This window comes from Chiloscyllium plagiosum, unplaced genomic scaffold (genome assembly GCF_037043375.1).
Source record: "Chiloscyllium plagiosum isolate Xiang-an unplaced genomic scaffold, Cpla_swu_hap1 HiC_scaffold_10, whole genome shotgun sequence".
Lineage (NCBI taxonomy): Eukaryota > Metazoa > Chordata > Chondrichthyes > Orectolobiformes > Hemiscylliidae > Chiloscyllium > Chiloscyllium plagiosum.
Genome location: NW_028270148.1, coordinates 45,464,971 through 45,484,788, shown reverse-complemented (window position 1 = coordinate 45,484,788; position 19,818 = coordinate 45,464,971). Strand labels below are relative to the sequence as shown.

The following is a 19,818-nucleotide window of genomic DNA, read 5'->3' as shown; positions in this document are numbered from 1 at the left end:
AAAACATGTTCACTCCTATTTCAGAAAGGGTGGGTGCACATTTGTATGAAAATCTGATATGAAATAATGTGGCTAATTTTTTCATCCTTTATTGAAAAGCATAAGCAACTTGTTGGTGCACCACTTCAAAAGAATTTTGAGCTATTACCTTAGCAACTTTCTCTGCTTTAAGTTTGCGCACAATATCTCCTTGTTCTGCAACTTTGCTGTGTAGTGTTTTCTCATCAAGTCCTTTTGCTCCTGCAGTGGAGATAACGGTTGGACTTTCTGCTGCAACTGGTACACCAGGTGGCTTCCCTGGTTTGTACTCTTCACCAGTCTTCTGTTTATATTCCATTTTTAAGGCTAGGAGTGATTTTACTGCCTCATCCACTTTAACCTACAAAAGAAAGAAAGATAATTAAAATAGTAAGCAAAATTAAGATATACTGTTTCTGAAACTCTATGAATATCTCTTTGTAACTACAATGAAATACAAGATGCAAATGATTCTTGAAGTAGACAAACACCACTGATACCTTCTCCACGTTTTCAAAACCCTATCCACAAAGCAGGGTCAGAGAGGGGGGGGAACCCCAGGCTGAAAGACAACATATTTCTGATCCCCACTTACATGCAAATTTCACCAGGAACTCCCTTAGCAATGGACAACAAATGCTGGCATTGTGTGCAATAGTCACACTCCATGATAGAACAAATAGAATTCCAGAGACATAAACCCAAGGTCAAGTGGACAACTGCTTTCAAATAACCCTTCAAATGGCACATGGAATTGTAATTCAGTATTTTTTCCCCAAATCACAACAATTAGGCTCCTTCCTTCAAAGAAAATTTCACACAAAGCATTTATTCACAGGTTATAACTAGCTGAAGGAAAATACATAAATAGTATTATCTTAAAGGCTTTAAAACTGACAGAGTAAAATACCTGTGGGGCTTTATCTACTTTGAGCTTTCGAACTACCTCTCCTTGTTGATAAACCTTGTCATACAGAATCCTAATAGTTGAATCGGAGGTCTTTGGTGCAGAGACAGGATTAGCAGTAGCTGCAGGTGGCTTTCCAGGCTTGTATTCAGTACCACTCTGCTGTTTATATTCTGCCTTCAAGCTCAAAAGTACTTTTACCGCTGCATCCACCTCTTCCTTGGATGCTTTCTTTGCCTTTAATTCACGTACAACTTCACCTTGTTGAGCTACTTTGTTGTAAAGTGCAGTAAGGTCGAGAGTATCACATTTTGAGGCAGTGGAGTCAACATGAGATGATACAGTAGTGGATGATGCAGTGTCAGCTTTAATCTAAAAGAACATTTTGGAAAAGTTAGTTAATCTACAATATATTGTTAAGTTACTTTGTTAAACTATACATTGTATGCAATCACGTGTTAACAAGCAACAGAAAACTTAGAATCTTTATATGTGCTAATTTGTTTTAAGTCAATTCTACCCCATGACTAACGTGTTAATTAGGAAAAAGTCTCAATGCCTTTTTACTGTCTGCAATTCAATTGGCTAAACTAGCAGAAACATATCTTTTCAGTCTATTATATGTCACACATGCAGAAGACAGTCTAAAAGAAGAAAATGAAATACAACACTAATGAACCCACAATTGGGATTTAAACAGTTTTTGTCCTATATCTTTCTATATAATGAGATTACCAATCATGATTAAAGAAAAAAAAAAATCAGGTTTTGTGAAGACTTAAAAGTCCTGACAGATTTGGTTCCTTATAGATAAGATAGAAGTAAAGAGGATGTTTCCATCGGCAGGTGAAACGAGGACAAGAGGGCAGAGTGTCAAAATTAGAGGGAGCAGATTTAGGACAGAATCGAGAAGAAACTTATTCACCCAGAAGATTATAAATCTATGGAATTCCTTGCCCAGTGGTGAAGTAGTTGATGCTACTTTCGTAAATATTTTTAAAGCTAAGAATTAAGGGATACGGTGAGAGCATGGATAAATGGAGCTGAGTCCATGAAAACATCAGCCATGATATTATTGTATGGGGGAGCAGGCTCGAAGGGCCAGATGGCCTACTCGTGCTCCTAGTTCTTATGTTTTTATATGCGTAAATTGAGATCTTCATCCTTTGTTTCTGAAATCAGTTCCTTGTACCTCTCCCTGCAACAGTGAACAACAACCTTTGTCAAGTCAATCACAAAAAACTTTTAAGATAAACTTTAAATGAATAGATAATTTTCTTCCAAATATGATCAAAGTGAGGCAGTTAGCCCTTCATGAAATTCCAGTCAGGTTTAGAAATAAACTTTACTGTTTACAAACGCTCAATTATATTTAAAAGCTATCCTTACCACATTAACTGCATCATGTTTACTCTTCTCCTTGGAACCAGATGTTGGCATTTCCTTGGTATGACCATCAGGGATGTAGATTAAAACACAAGGAGACTCTTTGCAACTATATGGACTAAATCAAGACAGGACAGTATGGCGTTGGTATTAAATAAATTTGAGCCAAAGACTTAGCTTAAAAAACCTAATTACATACAGCTTCTTCAAACATGAAATCCTCATTTTGTAACACTGATCTGGTCCCGAATATGGAAATCAAGGCAGTGCTTCATTTAAATGGTTCAACGTTTGTTAATACAGTCGATCAATACTTAATTGAATAATCTGCCATATTCTAGACAGTTTAAATCGCTTTCACGTGAAAAATGTGGTAGACCTTAACAAGAAAAAAAATGCAACAAATACAAGTTTAATTTTATCATTAATGAACACAGAATGCTGAAGAAACTCATCAGCTCTGGCAGCATTCGCAAAGAAAAACAAAAGCTAAAGAAAGAGGAGGATTCATTTTGGAGTCTAGTTTCTTGAAAGTGGCATCAAGGGCAGACAAGGTAGTGATGGTGGCACGTGGCACACTTACCTTCATTAGTCAGAGCACTGAATGCAGGAGTTGGGATATCATTTTACAGCTGTACAAAACATTGGTAATGCCATATTTAAAATACTGCATACAATTCTGGTAACAACCTTTCTATAACAGGGCTATTAAACTGGAAAGGGCGCAAATAAAGATTTAAGGATATTATCAAGACTGGTGGGTTTGAGGCATAAGGATAGGCTGGATAGGCTGTGACCTTTATCTCTGGAGCACTGGAGGCTGAGTTGTGACCTTATAGAGATTTCTCAAATCATAAAGGCAGAGATAAAGTGAATAGCCAAGGTCTTTTCCTCAGGGTAGGCAAGTTCAAAAGTAGAGAGCATAGATTTAAGGTAAGAGAGGAAAGATTTTAAAAAGTGACCCAAGGGGCAACTTTTTTTAAAAAACGCCAGGGTGATGCGTAAATGAAATGAGCTGTCAGAAGTTGTGGTGGAAGCAAGTACCATTAGAACACCTAAAAAGACATGGATAGGAAAAGTTAGAAGAATATGGGCCAAATGCAGGCAAATGGGACTAGTTCAGTCTAGAATACCTGATCAACATGGACAATTGGTTCGAAGGATCTGTTTCCATGCTATATAAATCTATGACCCTGTTTTCTTTCTACTGGGATAGTGTCAGACCAGAGTTTCTCCAGCAGTTCCGCTTTAATTTCAGATCCCCAGCGTTTGCAGTATTTTGCTTTTATTTAGTTTTATCATTGAAAAATTTGATTAAAAACTTTTCTTTTACTATGTTTAGCCTGAATTAACATTAGCTACATGGTAAATGATACACAAATTCCAATTAGCAATGAAACAAATCCACCTGACTCTAATCAATCAGGAAACAGTGCACTTTGCTGGATCGATCAAATGAGTTTCGTTTTCCAGGATAGCAGTCAGAAGAACTTCCTCAGTGAAGAATTCAGACAGAGCACCAAAGAAGCCACACCTGCTTTTATACAGGCACAAGCAAAGTTTAAACATCCTGTATGAACTTCCGTGAATGGTTGGAGTGACCAGGGATGTGTAATCAGGTTTTCTGGAGCCTGGGGTGGCAGGAGGTACAGGGGAGCAGGTGGGTGAGGGAGTTGATTCATAAGGCTGCAGGGGTTGTAGTCATGGGGAGATAGATGAGAGTTACTGATATAAAGAATCAGATGAAGATTTTGCTTCCCAACATTTTTTGGATAACTATTCAACTCATTGGAACTCATTCAACACATTAGAACTGTTCAAAGTCTGACGCTAGTTCAGAGTGAGAGCCATTCTTGCATGGTCATGGGGAAGAGAATTGCCCATTAAAAGTTCAAACTTGCCGGGCAATTCCCACATAGATCAACGTGTCTAGCTTCTGCAAGGTCCCAATGTGCATCTCAGTCATGTATCCAGGTTCAGAAAATCTAAGCTGGAAAGCTTTCGCTATTCCTTCAGTCAAATATTCTCCTCTGATGATGATCAGAATTACTTACCTAACTGGTTCATACGGCTGGTCACAGATAAAGAACCCTCTTCTTTGTAGTTGGATGATGTCTCCTTTTTTAAGCTCTTTAAGGCAGGGATCACCGAGCATTAATTCTTCTTGCTGAGAAAGAAAATATTTTCTTGCCAATTAAATCATCCAAGCTATTCCCAGTGTTAAACAACAACAAAAAAAATCTTAAGATTTGATGCGACCCCAAAAAAACCAACAGTAAGTCACTCAATTTTGATGATCTAGTGGCCCCAACTGTTATGGTGTAATGCCCAGTTAATATTACCAGATACATCAGACCCCTGCAGGAAACTGGCTGAACGGATTAATTTTTAAAAAAATTTTGTTACTGAAGTGATCTTTTACTAAAAAAAACATTGTGTACTTGGTGTTCACAGAAGTTTATTAACAATAGAAATTAAAATAAAGAAAAAGCATTTTGTCATAACATAGATAAAGATTTTTAGACACATAGCATAAATGACTAATACTTTTTTTGGGTGGTGGGGGGGGAAACTCCCTTTTTTCATAGATCAATCACCTTGAAGTCACTGAAATTTCTATTCACTTTCTCGAACTGTAGCCAACTCTTATTAAGCTCCTAACTCAGCTTGCTGCCAGCCGTGGAAGGACTGCAGCTTCATTTAAAAAAAAATCAAAATCTTCACTTCTTTTCCACTGACTCTATCCTAACACTCCAGTCAAGGATTAATAACTTTTTAAAGTAAAAACATTCTTAAAATAAGCTTTTCTTAGGAACACAGCTTGGCACATGTTACATCACCAAAAGACTTCTCAACATTTTGGAACTTGATACATACTTCTCTCTCAAATGACTTCCCAATGTGGACTGAAAATGAAAGCCAGTCTGGAAAGTTCTCCCCTAAACCCTCTGTGGAGTTCCAATTATGAGTATTAACTATTAAAACAGAGACAAACCCATGTGTTTAACTTCAATTTCCAAGGATCAAAACATCAGATAAATGATATTAAAATACAATTGTATAAATCTCAATTTCATCATAACTCAAACAAAGAGAGTTGAATCATCGATTTTCTGGAACAATATTTACTAGAGTAGGGAAGTGATCATACGTGCACACAAAAAGATACATAATTCACATTCAAAATTATAAAATCCACCATTCTAGATTCTTTGCATAGTAACACCATGATTCTGGGCAATAGTTATTCCTGGAAGAACTTTATAAAATATCCAGTTAGAAATGAAGTTCAATTCAGAATTAATTCTAGAATTAAAGAAACAGATTGCAGCAATAATATTAGAAAACTGCCTTCCATGGGAGAATGAGAAGTGCCAGATTCAAATATACTGATACTTAATAAGTTTCTCACTGTTTTTAGTTTAATCACAACCATCCGACCACTATGAAAGTGTACAATGTAAAGAAGTAAGGAATATATGCTTGCTTTTTAATTTTATTCAAGGGAGAAGTTATCCTGGGCATTGCTGACTCAGCCAGTGTTTAGTTGCCCATCCCTAATTGCCCCCAAGGTGGTGACAAGTTATCTTCTTGACCAACTGCGGTGCAAATATACCCACAATGCTTTTAGGGAGGGAGTTTCAGGATTTTGATCCAGAGACAGCAAAGAAAAGGCAAGATTGTTTTAAAACAGCATGGTGAGTGGCTTGGAATGGATCTTGCAGGGGGATAGCGTTGCTATGCATCTGCTGCCTTTACCCTCACCCTCCTAGATGAAAGGTGCTGTTGGAAGAGCCTTGGTGAGTTGCTGCAGTGCATCTTTTGGATGATACAGACTGCTGCCATTATGTATCAGTGGTTCTGATTGTGGATGCTAAAAATGTTAGATGGGATGTCAATCAAGCAGGCTGCTTTGTCCTGGATGTTCGCATGCCTCAAGTATCATTATAGTTGTATCAATTTAGGCAAGTGAAAATACATTACAATACACTGCTGACTTGTGCCTCGACATTGGTGGACTGACTTTGAGCATTTAGAAGGCAAGTCACCCTTATAAAAATTCTCCGTCTTTGTCCTGCTTTTGAAGCCATATTAATATAGTTGGTCCAGTCAGATTTTGACCAATGATAACCTCAAGGCTGTTGACTGAGGGAGATTCAGCAATAGTAGCACCAGAGAATATGGTGTATTCTGTATTGTCAGAGATGTCCATTGCCTGACACTAAAGTGGCAAATAAAATCTGCACCAAACATCAGTTCAAGCCTGAATGTTGTCCAGTATTTGGAAGGTCTGTTGCAGTATCCGAAGAGTCATGAATGGTGTCATGAATACAATTATTGATGAACATCCTTACCTCTGACCTTACAACAGAAGGAAGGTATTTATCAAGCAGTTGAAGATCATTTAATCCCAGATATTCACTGGTGAAACTTAAAAAGGGCTACTGTGCTACAGTGGTAGTGTACCTATCTTTGAGCCAAGAGGCCGTGGTTCAAGTCCCACCTACACCAGAAGTAATAATATTTATGAATAGTTCTATTAGGAAATATCTAGCCTGAGAAACTCCTGCAGTGATGCTCTGTGCATGAGATTGACCTCCAACAAGCACAACAATCTTACATCACACTTGGTATAATTCCAACCTGAGGAGCATTTCCCCAATTCATACAGACTACAATTTTGCTGGGATTCATTAATGACATACTCAATTAAGCGATGCCTTAATGTCAAGGGTAGACAGCCTCAATTCCTCTCAACTTTAGCTTGTTTATCCATGTTCAGGCTTCGGCTGTAACAGAGTCAGGAGCTGAGTGAGCCTGACAGATCATAAAGTGGACAGCAGTAAGCATGCTATTGTTTTGTAAGTGGTGCTTGATAACACTGATGGTACTGATGATAATTGCTACTACTTGGGGGATGGCTGAGGGTAGACAGATGAGCCGGTAACTGGCCAAGTTGGATTTGTCCTACATTTTGTCAACGGAACTCAACTGGACAATTTTTTCACATGTCATTGTTATGACTGTACTGGAACAACATGACTAGCAGCACAACAAGTTCTAGGTAGAAGTCGTCAGTACAGATGTGAAAATGTTATCAGTGCCCAATGCTTTCAACTGCTTCTTAATATCACATGGGGTGAACTGAACTGGCTGCAGACTAGCATACAATGTTGAGGACATCAGCAGGAGGTAAAGATGCATCATGGTTTCTACACTACCAGTCATTGATCCATCCAATAACTATGGCCTCTAGGATTCAGGCAGTTAGATCAGTAGTGGTGATCCCAAGTCACTTTTTGTGATGGTAATATAGGGAACAGGAGTAGGGCTCTCAGTCCATCAAGCCTGCTCCACCATTTAATATGATTGCAACTGATCAAACACTTCATGGTCTTTTATCCATCATATACCCATCCCCCTTTTGCCACCAATAATCAAAAATTTATCAACATGTACTTTAAATATACTCAAAAACTCTGCTTTCACAACCCTCTGGGATGGAGAATTCCAAAGATTCATCTCTGAATTTAAAAAATTCTCATCTCAATCCTAAATGCTATCCCTTTTAATTTTAAATTGCACCATGGTTCTTGATTTTCCAACCAGGGGAACATCTTACTTGCATCCACCATGTCTAACTAAGTATTTTGCAGGTTTCAACAAGATCACTCATTCTGCAAAACTCTCAAGAATACAAAACCCAGTTTGCCAATCTCTCCTTATAGCTGCCACCTCAGGAACAAATCTGGTCAATATTTGCTGCTCGCACACTATGGCAATAGTAGCTTTCCTGAAATAAGGGGGCCAAAACTGCACACAGTATTCCAGGTGTAGTCTAACCAAGACCCAATACAAATGAAACAAGACTTCACTATGTCTGTACTCAAATCCTGTGACGGACATTGAAGTCCCCACTTTTGCAATCCTCCTTGCATCCATCAAGTGGTATACAACAAGAAAGAACGATTTATCAGCTGAGGTAGGGGGAAGATCAGTACGTGTTCTGGTCCATATTTGACCTGATGACATGAAACCTCAAGATTTTCACAGGCAATGTAGAGGACTCCCAAGACAATTCCTTTTCAACGGAAAACACTGTGCTACCACCTCTAGTGGTGATGCTGGTGTCTAGGACATTGTTTTCAAGGTATGAATTAGAATTAGAATCCCGACAGTGTGGAAACAGGCCCTTTGGCCCAACAAGTCCATTCTGACCCTTCAAAAGGAGTAACCCACCCATACCCATTCCTCTACTCTATATTTAGCCCTGACTAATGCACATAACCTACACATCCCTGAACACTATGGGCAATTTAGCATGACCAATTCACCTATGCTGCATATCTTTGGATTGTGGGAGGAAACCGAAGCACCCAGAGAAAATCCCCGCAGACACAGGGAGAACGTGCAATAACACCACACAGATAGTCGCCCGAGGCTGGAATCGAACCTGGGTCCCTGGCACTGTGAGGCAGCAGTGCTAACCACTGAGCGACCATGCCACCCATGATTCAGAGAAAATGACATCATATTGCTCCTCAATTAATCTGTGGGACAACTATCCCAGTTTAGGAAAAATGTGCCAGATATTAGGGGGAGGGCTTTGCAGGGTTGACAGGCCACATGCACCACTGTCATTTTGTCAGACTGTGTTGGTTAAGATACAATGGAATTGCTGTCTTCCATAAGCCAGACCAGAGGAAGACAACAGATTTCCATTAGTCAGTGAGTGTTCACACAATGATCAACTATAGTTTCACCATTTGGCTAGCTTTTACCTCTAGATTTTTTAATCCAGTTAAAGTTTCACCATCTCCTGTAGTGGGATTTGAACCTATGAGCCCGAATTTTAAGAGGCACTTTGACAAATAAATGAATAGGCAGAGAAGAGAGGGATACTGACAGCGTTGAGGCAGAAACCTTTTAGTTTTGAAAGGCACCACACAGCGGCGCAGTTTTGGTGAGCAAAATGACCTGTTCCTTTGATGTATTGTTCTTTGTTCAGTGGAAAACCACAAAGCCACCACCTCCTCTTATGTACTAAGTTTGTACCAATGTAGCCAGTGGGCACTTTGCATTATGACTTGAAATCTTGTTAACTAGATCCTACTATCCACAGAAAAGTTTGTGAATCAGTAATAATTTTACTTTTGTAATTTTAGACACAATTAAATGCATATAAACTCTTACTTAAAAAGGTAGATTCCATTATGGGAATGGCACATTGTGACAATTGTTCTGTAATTCCTAGTATCTTAAGTTTTAATGAAGGCTGAGAGGGGATCTGACTGAGAAGTATAGGATTATTAAAGGATTGGACACTCTGGAGGCAGGAAGCATGTTTCCGCTGATGGGTGAGTCCTGAACCAGAGGACACAATTTAAAAATAAGAGGTAGGCCACTTAGTACAGTGTTGAGCAGAAACTTCTTCACCCAGAGAGTGGTGGGTGTACGGAATGCTCTGCCTCAGAAGGCTGTGGAGGCCAAGTCTCTGGATACGTTCAAGAAAGAGTTGGATAGAGCTCTTAAGGATAGTGGAATCAAGGGTTACGGGGATAAGGCAGGAACAGGATACTGATTGAGGATGATCAGCCATGATCATAATGAATGGTGGTGCTGGCTCGAAGGGCAGAATGGCCTACTCCTGCACCTATTGTCTATTGAATATTAAATTAATAATTTTAACCAAACTTAACCAAACATCTTGCCTTAGTTATAGTTTACACAGTTTTCAAGTGCTCACTAGAAACAAGTATACCTTGCTGTTTCGATTAACGTAGTCCTTGAAATCTTCATCCTTGCCGATTACAGCTTTGCTGATTAGATGCTCATAGTAGACACATACTGTGGGAACCAGTGGAGCTTGTGGATGTTCAGTTAACCATGTAAGCTTTGTTGTCTTCTTATAATCCTTGTTATCTAGATTTAATTTCGCCTCAAGCGATGTAATCTTTCCACCTTGATTTCTACAAATAAAAGATTATTTTAATAAATCTGTTATAATCTCAGCTGATAATAATACTGAACAAACCAAATCACAGAGCAAAACCCGGTTTGAGAGTTTTATTTTTGATATTTGGTCCTTGTTTAGATCAATTATTGAACATCCGAGTTCTTTTTTGAAGTAGTAACAAAAAGGATTGCTGAGGGCGGAGCAGTGAACATGATCTGTACAGACTTCAGTAAGGCATTCGACAAGGCTCCTCATGGTAGACTGGTTAGCAAGGTCAGATCATATGGAATACAGAAAGAACTAGCTATTTGGACTCAGAACTGGCTCGAAGATAGAAGACAGAGGGTGGTGGAGGGTTGCTTTTCAGACTGGAGGCCTGTGACCAGCAGTGTGCCACAAAGATCAGTGCTGAGTCCGCTGCTTTTCATCATTTATATAAATGGTTTCGATATGAACATAGAAGGGATGGTTAGTAAGTTTGTAGATGACACCAAAATAAGGGGTGTAGTGGACAGTGAAGAAGGTTACCTCAGGGTACAACAGGATCTTGATCAGATGTGTGGCAGGTGGAGTAGCAGAAAGCATAGGGGACTGTCAAAGAATACAGGAGAATATAGGTAGACTGGAGAGTTGGGCAGAGAAGTGGCAGATGGAGTTCAATCCAGGCAAATGTGAGGTTATGCATTTTGGGAAGTCTAATTCTAGAGCCAACTATACAGTAAACGGAAGGGCCTTGGGAAAAGTTGATGAGCAGAGAGATCTGGGAGTTCAGGTCCATTATACCCTGAAGGTGTCTAGAATGATCAATGGTATATGGTATGCTTGCCTTCATCAGACAGGTTATTAAGTATTAGTGCTGGCAGGTCACATTAAAATTGTACAAGACATTGGTTTGGCCGCATTTAGAACACTGTACAGTTCTGGTCGCCACATTACCAAAAGGATGTAGACGCTTTGGAGAGGGTGCAGAGAAGGTTTACGAGGTTGTTGCCGGTATGGAAGGTGTTAGCTATGAAGAGAGGCTGAGTAGGTTAGGTTGTTTTCATTAGGAAAAAAAGAGATTGAGGAGGGACCTGATTGAGGTCTACAAAATCAAGAAGAGCACAAACAGGATAGAGAGAGATAAGCTTTTTCCCCCAGGATTCAATAATGAGAGGTCACGCATTCAAGGTGACAGGTGAAAAGTTTAAGGGGGGGGGGGGGGATATACACGACAAGTACTTTATACAGAGGGTGGTAGTGCCTGGAACGTGTTGCCAGCAGAGGTAGTAAGGGCAGGTACGGTAGATTCATTTAAGGTCCGTCTGGACAGATGCATGAGTAGGTGGGGAGCAGAGGGATACAGATGCTTGGGAATTGGGGGACAGGTTTAGACAGTGGAATTGGATCGGCTCAGGTTTGGAGGGCCAAAGGGCCTGTTTCTGGGCTGTAAATTTTCTTTGTTCTTTGTTCTTCTAGATGGCCAATGGGCTGAGGAGTGGCAGATGGAGTTTAATTTAGATAAATGTGAGGTGCTGCATTTTGGAAAGGTGAAGCACAGCAGGACTTCTACACTTAATGGTAAGGTCTAGGTGAGTGTTGATGAACAAAGAGACTTGAAGTGCATGTTCATAGTTCCTTGAAAGTAGAGTCACAGGTAGATAGGGTAGTGAGGGTGATGTTTAATATGCTTACCTTATTGATCAATGCATTGAGTATAGAAGTTGGGAGGTTATGTTGTGGTTGTACAGGACATTGGTTAGGCCACTATTGAAATACTGCATTCAATTGTGGTCTCCCAGAAAGGATGTTGTGAAATTTGAGAGGATTCAGAAAAGATTTACAAGGATATTGCCAGGGTTGAAGGGTTTGATTTATAGGAAGAGGCTGAATAGAGCCAGGCTATTTTCTCTAGAACGTCAAAGGCTGAGGGGTGACGTTATAGAGGTTTATAAGATCATGAGGGGCATGGATAAGGTAAATAGACATGGTCTTTTCCCCAGGGTCGGGGAGTCTAAAATTAGAGGGCATATGTTTAAGATGAGAGGAGAAAGGTTTAAATGGGACCGAAGAGGCAACTTTTTCCACGCAGAGGGTGGTACGTGTATGGAATGAGCTGCCAAAGGAAATGGTGGAGGCGGATACAATTACAACATTTAAAAGGTATCTGGATGATCTGCTAAATGCTGGCAACGGGACTAGGTTTTATTTATATTACCTGGTCAGCATGGACAAGTTGGACCGAAGAGTCTGTTTCCATGCTATATATCTCTCTATGACTCTATACTCACAAGATACCGCAAATATATTTTTAACAAAAAAAAACAAGAAGTTTATAGGTCATAAGAGATAGGTGCAGAAGTAGGTCATTTAAGCCTATCAAGCCAACTCCATCATTCAATGTAATAATGAATGAATGACTGATAAGCCTCAAATCCACTTTGCTGCTTTATTCACATAACATTGAATCCCTTTTATGATTAGAAATCTGTCTATCTCAGTCTTGAGTATATTTAAACATAGCCTTGACTACATTCAGAAAAAATTCCTCACCTGGTCACTTCTTACTTTGGAGATTATGGTCCTCTGGTCCTAAGCTCCCACAAGGAAAAACAACTTTTTCACATCTGTCGTGTCAAGTCCCAAGGAATTTTATCTCTTTCAAGAAGGTTACCTCTCATTCTTCTAAATTCCAACAAGTACAAGTTCAAACTACTCAACTTCTCCTCCTAAGAAAATCCGTTCCAACTCATGCACCTTCTCTGGCCCGCCTCAATACAAGTAAATATTTTCTTAGATAAGGAGACAAAACTGTTCACAAAATTCCAATTGTGATCTGACTTCTACTTTGCATTGTTTTAGCAAGACTTCCCTTTTTATAATGCCAATTTCCCTAACATAAAGGCCAATATTCTATTTGGCTTCCCTATTACCCACTGAATTTGGATGCTTGATTTTTTGCAATTCAAGTACTCAAACCCCAACACACATACTGTTTCAGCTTTCTACACTCTTTACTGATTTGAATAATATTCAGATCTCCTATTCTGTGAAAGTACTTCAGCTCATATTTTCCCACATTAAATTCCATGCACCAAGTTTTGCCTACTCAATTAACCTGTCTATATCCCAGTGTAGACTAATTGTGTCATCCTCCCTACTTGCCTTCCCACTTACTTTTGTGTCGTCTGTAAACTAGGTTTAGTATATTCATTTCCCTTACCCAGGTCATCAATATACATTGTGTAACATGGTTTGACTCCAGAACTGATCAATGTGGCACTGTACTAGTTTAGGCTGCCATTCTGAAAATGCTGCTTTATCCCAACTTACTCCCCACAAGGGCTTACACCTGAAACTTCGACTCTTGCTGCCTGATTTGCTGTGCTTTTCCAGCACCACACTTCTCAACTCTGATCTACAGCATCTACAGTCCTTACTTTCTCCTCTTCATTAGTAAGCCAATCCACTATCTGTACTGGTGTACTCCCCCCAACACCGTAGCCTCTGAACTTAAGTCATCTTATGTGCAATGACTTATCAAATAAGTTTTGGAAAATCCAATTGTTACCCTATATCTACTCTGGTCATTACCTCAAAAGAGTTTTAAGGGATTTAACAGATAATTCCCTCTTCATTAAGACATATTGACTCTGCTTGATTATACTGTTTGTTTCTAAATGCTCTGTTATCACATCCTTTATAATAGACTCTAATATTTGCCCAATGACAGGTGTTGAGATATTCGTGACAGATGGCCTATAGTTACTTGTTTTTGAAGGAGGAGGAATAGGTAGTGCCTGCCTTAATAATTATCTTGTCAGTTTACCAATCCTCCAAGTCTTGTCCAGAGGATTCTTGGAAGATTAACTATCAGTGCAATCAACTGTGTAGCTACTTTGTTAAAATCCTAGGATGCAGCCCATCAGGTGCAGAGACCTACTGGTATTTAGACCCCTGAACTTCTTTTTCTAGAAAGAAAAATCCCCATTGTTCAACTACCATTCTTTCTTCATCATCTTGGATTTGTGAAGGGTAGGTCTTGCCTTACAAGTCTTATTGAATTCTTCGAGGAGGTGACCAAGCATGTGGATGAGGGTAGAGCAGTGGATGTAGTGTACATGGATTTTAGTAAGGCATTTGATAAGGTTCCCCATGGTAGGCTTATGCGGAAAGTCAGGAGGCATGGGATAGAGGGAAATTTGGCCAATTGGATAGAAAACTGGCTAACCGGTCGAAGGCAGAGAGTGGTGGTAGATGGTAAATATTCAGCCTGGAGCCCAGTTACAAGTGGAGTTCCGCAGGGATCAGTTCTGGGTCCTCTGCTGTTTGTAATTTTTATTAATGACTTAGATGAGGAAGTCGAAGGGTGGGTCAGTAAATTTGCAGATGATACGAAGATAGGTGGAGTTGTGGACAGTGAGGAGGGCTGTTGTCGGCTGCAGAGGGACTTAGATATGATGCAGAGCTGGGCTGAGGAGTGGCAGATGGAGTTCAACCCTGCCAAGTGTGAGGTTGTCCATTTTGGAAGAACAAATAAGAATGCGGAATACAGGGTTAATGGTAGGGTTTTTAGTCAGGTGGAGGAACAGAGGGATCTTGGGGTCTATGTACATAGATCTTTGAAGGTTGCCACTCAGGTGGATAGAGTTTGTAAGGAGGCCTATGGAGTATTATCGTTCATTAGCAGAGGGATTGAATTCAAGAGTCGTGAAGTGATGTTGCAGCTGTACAGGACTTTGGTTAGGCCACAGTTGGAGTACTGTGTGCAGTTCTGGTCGCCTCACTTTAGGAAAGATGTGGAAGCTTTGGAGAGGGTGCAGAGAAGATTTACCAGGATGTTGCCTGGAATGGAGAGGAAGTCATACGAGGATAGGTTGAGAGTTCTTGGCCTTTTCTCGTTGGAACGGCGAAGGATGAGGGGTGACTTGATAGAGGTTTATAAGATGATCAGAGGAATAGATAGAGTAGACAGTCAGAAACTTTTTCCCCAGGTACAACAGAGTGTTACAAGGGGACATAAATTTAAGGTGAAGGGTGGAAGGTATAGGGGAGATGTCAGGGGTGGGTTCTTTACCCAGAGAGTGGTGGGGGCATGGAATGCGCTGCCCGTGGGAGTGGTAGAGTCGGAATCATTGGCGACCTTTAAGCGGCATTTGGATAGGTACATGGATGGGTACTTAATCTAGGTTAGAAGTTCGGCACAACATCGTGGGCCGAAGGGCCTGTTCTGTGCTGTATTGTTCTATGTTCTATCTACTTTCTCAATCTACTCCAACTAACTCTAGCCTCATTCCATGTAATTGCTCTTCTTTAATGTTCATACAGTTAATCCTAACTCAAAATTTCTTACTCAACGTGAGTGATAAAATCTACCATACTCAGGTTACTTCCCCCTTAGGTAATCTTTCACTCCAAAATAATTTATTAAACTTGCCCCATTACACATTACCAGATCCAAAATCGCCCAATTCCTGCATGGATCAACGAGACAAGACAAGACAAGACAAGACGACAACATATTGTCTTCTTCCCCTTATTATTTCCTACATCTAGAATTATACATATCAAGAAATTATCTTTGATTGGATAATGTTGGATTTGTATGGATAGATGTAGGAAATAAAAGGGGAAGACGACAAGGGCACTCCACAATCTCTTCCTGCCTGCTCTTTCGAAAGTTCAGTTGCCACTGAATATTTAGTTGGCACATTAATATCATTGTAATCATGTCACTGCAATTACTAAGATTATAACACTGTGCAATCTTACCTTTTATGTGGCACCTTATATACATCTACAGGATTCCCATGGTCCACTATGCTTCTACAAATTAGTCAAACATTATCCTCTTTTTATGACATGAATCCATTTAATTTGTTCCAAAAACTAAATGCATTTGGATAAAGGGCCATTAACGATGTCTTATATTTTATTCACTCTTGGTCCTCGTTTGCTGTTTTATTATGTTTGTATACTCTGTCCCTTCATGTCCCACTCTGAGTATCATTGTCAATGTAGTTGGCCTGCAGTGACATCATATCTTTGTCGTGCAAGCCCATATTTTACCTCTCTTGATTGCTGTTAGACAGTTACAAGTATTGAAGTTCTTTGAGAGCTGTCCTTGGGTCCCCATATCTGCCTCACCTACAATCACATCCTTCTGTCATTGATCGTAGACCAAATCTGAAGTAGCAAATTTAAGGAGTTTGACTGCGTGCTGCAGCAAAGTATCCGTGTACGTTTCCCGCTTCCTGATTTGGCACAATTTCTGCAGCTCAAGCTCCAGATCCTCAACTCTGAAGAAGTTGGAGGAGCTGCAAACACTTGCTACAAATGTGTCCTCTTGATGTACAGCAGTTCCTACAAGCTGCAACTGCAACACATCATTGGACCTGTCATTCCTATTGTAATGAGTTATTAATTAAAATGACTAATATCCCTGCTCTATACACTTTACTGCATTTTTTCCCTTTTAAGGCATTAGTATCAATTTTACACCTAACAAGTGATTTTTAAGGAAAAAAACATTGGAAATTCAAAACATAACCCGAAGACTATGTTAATTTCACTTCAAAAAAACTAGAAATATTCAGTAATCAGCTACTTTACTGAAGCAAAAATCAACCAAACTACTATTTTCCTCTTCCATTGAACCCTTAAAAGCTTCTTTTTTCTGGTGTATCTATTTTTGATGTTTAAGCCACTCAAGTCTTGTTTTCTTCTGCTCAGTTTCTGATATTGCTAAAACTCTACTTCAGGTATTGCAGGCCTTTTGTTTCTCTGAATGGCCTACTTATCTCTGAAAGAAACCTGCATACTCACTGACCCTCTGGATAGCTCTGTCTTTCTAAAATAACTTTTGTCTTGGTCATCCTGTGTCATAGGACAACTTGCGGAGAAGCAACAGCCCTTTGTTTCCTCTGTGCTACTTTATTTTACAAGGCACTGAACTATTCACCTCAAGGGTTTTTCTTAAAAGCCTCTTTTAAATATTTGTAACAATTCCTGACCTATCTACACAACTCTCAGAAATCAAAAATGGAACTAAAAACCCCCTTCTTAACACACACAAATCAATCTTAAAGTTATATTGGACTCTGTCCATTTCAGAATCCAAATTTCCAAAGAAATTTCCAAAAGAAATTATCAATAAATTGTGTATCAGCATCACATCCAATCACACAGTTGGCTTTCAAGGGATAACAGCCAGAAAGCCTCTGCAGAGGAATGCTGATTATCCAGCATTTGATTAACCAAAGTTCGGATTATCTGGCAAGATCGCAAGGCCGTGGTGTTTGGCTAAACTATGTTATCCGGCATTCGATTAACCGATCGAAATACTCCCCACCCGTGTCCTTTGGAGAATCGAGGTTCCTCTGTACTACAAAACTATTCTCTCACCTGTTAATTTTAGTGATGTTGATGTTACCCCAATTAATAAAAGTAACCATTTCTCCTTCTGTCAAAGTTTCAGCATCTGCTCCCTCAATTAGTACTTTCGGTCCATACCACACAGACTTCAGCCCTATTTCCAGATTCTGACAACAACAAAAAAAAAGGTTTGGTTAGAAGGGAAGAAGAAACACTAATGATTAGAAGGAAAATAAGTACAGCTGTATTACAAATCATGACATTAAGGCAAGTGCAAGTTCTATATATCTACAAAACCTTGTTTACTACTCAGCATGGATTTCACAGATTTAACCTGCCACTACAAAACAATCTAAAACTATTCACTCATTATGGATTCCAGTAAAGATAAAATGAAATACCAGTTCAAACTTATGCATATTTCAATGCTAATAATAAGCTTTAGGTTTTCTCAACATATATCTAGATTCCAAAAAGATAGAAGTGCTTATGGTGACAGGATGAGAAATGAGGTGGCCAAAGGTTCCCTTGAAGAATCTCAAAGTTAATAGGTAGATGTAAGCATGAATTAGACAGGCATTTGGTATGTTAGCCTTCATGACCAAAGGACTTGAGTGCAAATTGCTGTTGCTGTACAGAGGCATGTTGAGACTGTACCTGGTGTACCACGTAGAGCTTTGCTTCTCTTAGCTAAAGAGCTGTATACTTGCCGTAAAGGGCATGCACAGACATTCTCTCTACTAATCACTCAGATAGGATTGTTTTATGAAAAGAGATTGAGGAGACCATCTATATTCCTTAGTGTTTTGAAGAATGAGGGCTAACCTTATTGAAACTTAAAATTCTTAAAGGGCATGACAGGTGGATGCAAATAAAATGCTTCCTAGGCTACTGAGTCTAAAATCAAGGAACATTATTTCAGCATATGGGCTAGGTCATTTAACATAAGGAGCAAAAATAGTTAATTCAGCCCTTCAAACCTTGTCCGCCATTTAATAAAATCACAGCTGACCTCATCTATGCCTCAACTCCATCTTTCCTGCCTGCTCCCAATAACCATTTAACTTATTACTAATTAAAAATCTGTCCTCTCAAGGAGAATTCCAGAAGCTGTATTTTGTTCCTAAGATGGCACTGTAAGTGGTTACTAAGAAACTTTGCACTGTACTCATTTGAGTAAGTGACAATAAAGCTAATTCAAATTCAAAATTCCACAGATTCAAGACCATTTAAGAGAATTAATTCCTCCTTACTTAGATTGTAAATCTGGTAACCCTTAGCCTAAAATCACGACCTCGCTTTCCAGATTGCCCACAAGGGGAAACATCCGCTCCATGTCTACTTTGTCAATCCCCTTCAGCATCTTATAAACCTCAATTAAATATTTTATTTGTTAAGCTCTAGTGACTATAGGCTTAAACTGCTCAATCTCTCTTCATAACATTTATCTGTCATCTTTGGAATTTATCTTGCAAACCTTCTCTGAATTACTGCAATTACATTAATTAGAGTTAAAATTCCATTTGACCTTATTAACGAACACACCTGCATACTAGCTGTCTGCGATTGATACATGAGAACACGCAGTTCCTTACACAGCGAAGCACTCTGAAGTTTCTCTCCACTTAGGTAAGAAGTTGCCTTTTTCTTTTTCAAATCAAAATGAATAACCTCATACCTATCCATGTTAAACACCATCAGCAACTTTTGGCCATTCACCTAACCTATCCGTTTCTCATTTCTTCATCACTGGTGATTTTCCAACCTATTTTCATTTAATTTGCAAGTTTGGCTTATCGTTGCAGTCAGGTAATTAAAAAGATTGTAAATAGCTTAGGCCCAAGGACTGAACCCTTTGGCAGCCTACAAGCCTACATAGAGCGGATGTTACGGCTTGCCAACCAGGGAAAAAAAATTTATCCTGAGTTTACTTTCTGTTGGTTGCTAATCCACTATACAAGTTAATATATTACCCATAACACTGTGCAATCTTACCCTGTGTAATAACCTTTTGTGTGGCACCTACAGGACTCCCATGGTCCACTTTGCTTCTAAATTAGTCAAACATGAACAGCTCTTCATAAAGCCTTGTTGACACTACTGGATTGCTTTGTGACTTTTCAAGTGTCTTATTGAGGAGGGATTTCTTTACTCAGTGTGGTGAATCTTTGGAATTCTCCACACTAAAGGGTTGTAG

General features: G+C 39.4%; 1 protein-coding gene across 2 annotated transcripts in view; it reads right to left on the bottom strand.

Annotated features, from left to right (window-relative positions):
- eprs1 (glutamyl-prolyl-tRNA synthetase 1) overlaps positions 1-19,818 on the bottom strand; it is a 99,005-nt gene that overhangs the window by 30,082 nt on the left and 49,105 nt on the right. For both annotated transcript variants that reach the window (XM_043695780.2, XM_043695781.2), the window contains 6 exons: positions 17,652-17,788; positions 10,074-10,281; positions 4,366-4,478; positions 2,315-2,429; positions 929-1,297; positions 149-379 (listed from right to left, as the gene is read on the bottom strand). In XM_043695780.2, the coding sequence (XP_043551715.2) occupies positions 149-379; positions 929-1,297; positions 2,315-2,429; positions 4,366-4,478; positions 10,074-10,281; positions 17,652-17,788 (1,173 nt within the window). The remainder of the gene's footprint in view (positions 1-148; positions 380-928; positions 1,298-2,314; positions 2,430-4,365; positions 4,479-10,073; positions 10,282-17,651; positions 17,789-19,818) is intronic.